Here is a 6,000-nt window from a genome sequence, read left to right on the forward strand (position 1 = left end):
TAGGCCGGTTGCACTATATTTGAAACCGATTGGGGAAGTTTTCTATATAGAGGGAGCAATTAAAGGTACTATGTCCCATTTGCAGGCTAAAAAAATGAAAAGGTTAAATTCCAATGGCATTTGAGAGATAATACTAATTTAGAACTTCCCTAAAAAAGGTGGGGCTTGAAAATGTCTTCAAGTAGGAAAATAACGACTATTAGTTGTCAAATCGAATTAGGAGCTATAGAGCCAATAAGTAATAGTCTTGATTTTCAGACCATTGTACCGAATGGTCATACGTTTTATGCTACGCAAAGATTCAATCAGTTTAATTTTGGCCATCACAAGAATTGGGTTATTGATGTAGACAAATGCTCATGTACCCTTTACAGCTCATTTCATATTATGTTATTTACCAAAGAAGAACAAAATCCAGTCAGTCACTCAATAGTGTATGACAGTGAAGTCTAGCAAGTAAACGGGTTTCCTTGCATAATTTGAATATTAGGACACTGCTAACGTTTAAATTTCACAGATAGAACATACATGACATATTCATAATTCCTGCAAAGTTCTACAGAATTCGAGGTCGGCTGAAAAAGGGACATAGTACCTTTAAATAGCTACAAGTAGTACAGTAGGGGTTAAATCAGATATTTGGAGGATACTTCGTGCGTGTTTGCATGTTGTACGTATACATTTTAGTTTATAGTACTCCTGTCTTGTATAATATTGACCGATTACCTTTGGGGGATGCCGTCGTGGTGGTTGTAGTTGCAGATGTTGTTGCCGATTGTTGTGTTGTAGGTTTAGTAGTGGTTGGTTGTGTAGTTGTTGTAGCTGTTGTTGTAGACGGTTTTGTTGTAGGTTTAGTAGTGGTTGGTTGTAAAGTTGCTTTGGCTATTGTTGTAGAGGGTTCTGTTGTTGTAGTTGGTTTGGTAGTGGTTGGTTGTGTAGTTGTGGCTGTTGTAGTAAATGGTTCCGTTGTTCTTTTAGGATTGGTAGTGGTTAATTGTGTAGTTGGTGTAACTGCTGTGGTAGATGGTTGTGTTGTAGGTTTAGTAGTGGTTGATTGTGTAGTTGATGTAGCTGTTGTAGTGGATGGTTCCGTTATTGTAGTAGGTTTGGTAGTGGTTGGTTGTGTAGGTGTTGTAACTGTTGTTGTAGATGGTTCCGTTGTTTTAGTAAGTTTGGTAGTGGTTGCTTGTGTAGTTGTTGCAAATGTTGTAGATTGTTGTGTTGCAGGTTTAGCATTGGTTGGGTGTTTAGATGTGGTAGATGTTGTCATAGATTGGTCCGTTGTTGTAGTAGTTTGGTAGTGGTAGATGGTATAGCTGTTGTAAATGTTGTTGTAGATGGTTGCGATGTAGGTTTAGTAGTGGTTGGTTGTGTAGTTGTAACTGATTTTGTTGATGGTTGGTGTGTTGTTGTAGCTGTTGTAGGTTTTGTCGTCACCAGTTCAGTTGTTGCCAATGTGGTCTTTGTTGAACAGTCTGTATTGAAACAAGATTGAAAAAAGTACGTTCAATATAACGAACAAATTGCTATGGAGGTCTACTATGAAAACTAACATTAAGGCCATTATGCATATTAGTAGGTCCATTTCTGATATTTTATCGTTGCGTTGGAATTGATTTGTTTTTATTGGATTATGAGTTTTCCAAATAGTTTTTACTTATCATCTCATGTTCTATTCATCAGTTGACAATGTTCCGATAATACACCAGCAAAGAGTGGATGAGAATTATCTTATGTTTTGAGGGGGTGGAGGCAGGTGGTCACATACGGCAGGTGTCTTCCTTCGAAATACCCAAATGGCATACCCTAAGTACTCAAAGGAACAATCTGATTCCAATTGTGTATTCTTTTCTCCGCATCGTGCCCCCTAGCCCATGACAATTTCCTGGATCTGTCCTGGTCAAACTAATATAAAAATGAAGTAAACACGAAATAATGACCAATCGCAAATATGTTTAAAGATTTTTGTTTTTTTGCACTTTCTGTTTAATATGCCACCTGTATCCCGGTGATGCAATGCATTGATTAAACCGATATTTAAAAAAAATAATAATTAATCACCATTTCTTTCTTGCAAATATATTTAAAAGTTGTTAAAGACCATATCCGAACTGAAAAATGAAATGAATGAATTATATATCAACGAAACTTATTAACCAGAGATAATATCAATTATATGCCTTTTTAGTGTCTGTCAGAGGAGTATCACCTCTCTAAAAACTCATAATCTAAAGCTTTGAAAATCGGAAGTTGTCGACATAAAAACTTGCTATCGACTTGATGGCATCATCTTATGTGGAGTACGTATATTCACAATGGGGGGGGGGGGGGGGGGGGGGGGGTTAATGAGCACTAATTTTTTTCCCACCTAATATTTGGAAAACGCACCCCCCCCCCCCCCCTCCCCCTTGGGCACCAGGGGAGAGAGCCCATCTCCAAATAAAGGTAAAATTAACGTGTTTTTCATGGGTTTTCCCCCGGGGGAGGGGCCCGGCCCCCCGGCCCCCTGGATCCGCCACTGGTTCGGGGGCTTATGTCTTCCACGATATTTCAACGATATGCGCGTATCGACATTATAACATCCTCCATTGATAAATGTAGGGGCATGCAGGAATGTTTAGGAAATGTAATTCTTGTTTAATCTCTTTTTCTTTTAATGGAATATAATTTTGATGTGAGAATTCAATTAAGGCTTTATTATTTTTTTTCTTCTTTTTGGTTAAAAAATAGAAACCATTTTTACTTGTTTACTGCTGATTTTTGTTTAAATGGGTTTTGCCCCCATACTTTTTAGCCCCCGGCCCCTCCCCCACTTCCGACGCACCTGCACACATGAACCCATTTTCACACCCACATTACAAACACCCACACCCACCACCCATCCACACCCACACCCCGTACGCACACACACTTAACATGACCTTGGCCGTGTATTTGTGTGTATGCATACATGTGTCATGATATGAAGTTATGCCATTTACGGCTTTGAACATGATCGTTTAATGGGGGGTGCCCCCCAACTTTGTCAAATATCCCAAAAGTGCCCTTTCCCCTTTCCACCTATGATAAGTGCCCCCCTTTTTTTTAAAACGCACCCCTTTTTTCTTCGACAAGCTCCCATTTTCCTTTGCAATAAGGGTCCATTTTCCATTCTCATAAGATTCTCATATGATAATCGACCTATTCAAATCTGAGAGGTGCCCCTTTTACTTTTACAAGTGCCCCTTTTCTTTTGAAAAATATGCCTCTTCCCCTTTTATTAACTACCCCATTTTAACTCGGATAAGCGCACATTATATGTTCACATGTGCCCCCTTTCCTTTCCAAATAAGTGCCCCTTTTCCTTTTGATAAGTGCCCCCATTTAAAATAAGAGCCCCTTCCCCTTCTTATAAATGCCTCTTTTCCTTTTCATTCTCATAAGCGCCCCTTTTCATCTCTGGTAAATTACCCTATTAAATTCTGAGAGATACTCGTTTTATTTTGACAAGTGCCCCTTTTCCTCCTGATAAGTGCTCTTTTCATCTCTAATAACTGTCCATTTTATTATGACACGTGCCCCATTTCCTTCCTAATAAATGCTCTTTTTCCTTCTTATAAGTGCCCCTTCCTCTTCTCATAATGACCTCTTTCCTTCTCTGATAATTTATTTTAACATGTGCCTCTTTTTGTTTTTAATAAGAGCCACTTCCCCCTTCTCATAAAATCCCCCTTTCACCTGCGATAAATGCCCCTATTAAAATCTGATCGGTGCTCCTTTCTTTCAACAAATGCACATTTACCTAAATTATTAGTGCCCTTTTTTTCTCCAGAAAGTGCCCTGTTTTGTTGACGCCCCCCCCCCCCCCACTTTGGAAACCGCTCAGGCCTCAGCTATATAGGTAAACCGGTCGGGTCCACATGTTATGTCTTCACTGTAACTTCAGCAAATTTGACCCCTGTTGACCCGTAAAATGGGGTTTTAATTTGCTTTTGTGCAATAATAAAAGGGTAAATACTTTGTTTTCCCTTTATATTTGTATTTTGCATTCATTCAGTTTTCCATTTATATCACGTTGTATTTTAATCAGACAGGGTCTTTAAGCATTTACTGTCATGCCACGTGTATTTCTGTGATGCTCTCCTACATTAAACCATTTTCTAAATCAGATAAAAATGAAATAATCACCATTTTCTTTCTCGCAAATATATCTAAAATAATAGGAGCATTCTCTATCATGCCACGCGTATCCATTCGATGCTAACATACGAAAACACTCGCTCCCCTCGTTGTAAGAATTATTTTCCGTGTTATTATAAGTGAGACTAGACCCGTCCAACCACACTCCCTGGCCATCAGAGTCCACCGTTAGTCCGATCCAGTAATCCCCAACGTTGTTCTCCTCCATGCGACCTTCGATGAAGTCCTGTTCCTCTGCAGTCTCGATGTAAACCAGATGGAGCTCGTACTTGGAACAGTTGGAAAAGGCTTGAGAGCGTGTCGCCAAAGAGGTACTGAAATAGTAGCACGACTCCTCATGTTGTTCTGTCCAATACGGACATGCTGTAAATGCAAACAATGATTGTATGAACTACTCTTAAATCTGTGGATAACTAGGTATCCATACTTCAATCCAAATCCAAATCCAAATTCAATTTATTGACTAAAATCCTAATGTGAAGGAATTTCGATTTCTTTAACTTAAATATTTATGAGAAGTGTATTTGTGACGCTATAAGTGTGATATTTATTGAAAATTGAGAATTATCCTTCTTATTTGGAGTTTAATCAATAAATTGAATTTAAACGCACAGTGATAAAAACCCTTGTGGTAGGAGGATCGAGTAGCACGAATTTCTTTTACATAACATTTAGCCCCAATAATTAAGACCCTATCCAGTTTAGCCGTGAACTTTTGGGGCAAATTCTGACGTTTCAACAACACGGTGCTGATAATTTTTTTTGCAATGTCTCAAAACCAGATTTGTGTGCAATGGTAAAATTTCTTGTTTTTAAATTGTTGTTTTTGTTTTGTTTTATTTTGCCTTTGTTTGTTTGTTGTAATATTGAACACAGTTAAAACACTCAAACCCATCCACAAGTCGGTGTTTTTATTCACTGATTCCATACCATAAGCACATAATCATTATCAGAATATAAACAGATACACAATAATTTATAGCAACAGTTACACATTGGAATAAAAAGTGACTTCAATTGACTTAAAATGCACGTAAATGAGGTTAAAGGCAGAGTATTCTATTAACAATTCAGATTTACATATATATGTACTTTCATATGCTGCTCATATGTTTTCAGACACTCGTATCTTATAATAATTTGGGTTTAACAATCTGACGAAGTTCTTTTTAAAACCCAGCGATGGGTTTAACTGAATTAATATAATACGGACCTTTAACAACCTTTGTCGTGAAAAACGACTGGCTATCTTAATTTCAAAGTAAGAATTTGGAGCTTAAACTCTAAAATCAATTGTCTCTTTTTTATAGTGATGGAGTTCGCTATATCCACTAATAAAAAAGGGGAAAAGGGGTTGAATACTTACTTTCGCATTGTTGCAGGGTAAGGAGCATTTTTTGATGTAGCACTATTAGAATGCTAATTATATACCACATCTGGGAAAGGAAAACAAAATACACAAACAAACAAAAAATGATTCCATTGCAGTATAGACGGCATGCGTGACATGCTGTTCATTTTGTGTCGGATGAGTCTGATATCAAAGGCAGTCATACATTTCACGTATATAAAATATATGACACAAAGTTATATATAAAATAAATACGAATATTGTGAAATATCTTATTACCGTCATGTGACAAATCGGTTTGTAAATAATTAAATGCAATTTTGGGGAAGAGAATCTTTTACCGAAATTGAAATCAAAACCTGTAAGAATACCAAGAAAAACGACTTTGTACAGTTTGTCCCGGATGTAAAGGGGTAACGTCAAATTAAGATGTTTCAAATAATGAATATTTGAATTAATTGTTATATGAA

The 6,000-nt window shown here is 37.4% G+C and overlaps 1 protein-coding gene across 1 annotated transcript; it reads right to left on the reverse strand.

Annotated features, from left to right (window-relative positions):
* Window positions 1-1,040: 1,040 nt before the first annotated feature.
* On the reverse strand, window positions 1,041-5,573 carry LOC115919903 (C-type lectin domain family 4 member E-like). Its single transcript, XM_030974529.1, has 3 exons — window positions 5,546-5,573; window positions 4,320-4,542; window positions 1,041-1,137 (listed from the first exon to the last, which is right to left on the reverse strand). The coding sequence occupies exons 1-3, from the start codon at window positions 5,571-5,573 to the stop codon at window positions 1,041-1,043; spliced, it is 348 nt and encodes a 115-aa protein (XP_030830389.1).
* Window positions 5,574-6,000: the final 427 nt, after the last annotated feature.

This window comes from Strongylocentrotus purpuratus, unplaced genomic scaffold (genome assembly GCF_000002235.5).
Source record: "Strongylocentrotus purpuratus isolate Spur 01 unplaced genomic scaffold, Spur_5.0 spur5_scaffold_7, whole genome shotgun sequence".
NCBI classification, from domain to species: Eukaryota; Metazoa; Echinodermata; class Echinoidea; order Camarodonta; family Strongylocentrotidae; genus Strongylocentrotus; species Strongylocentrotus purpuratus.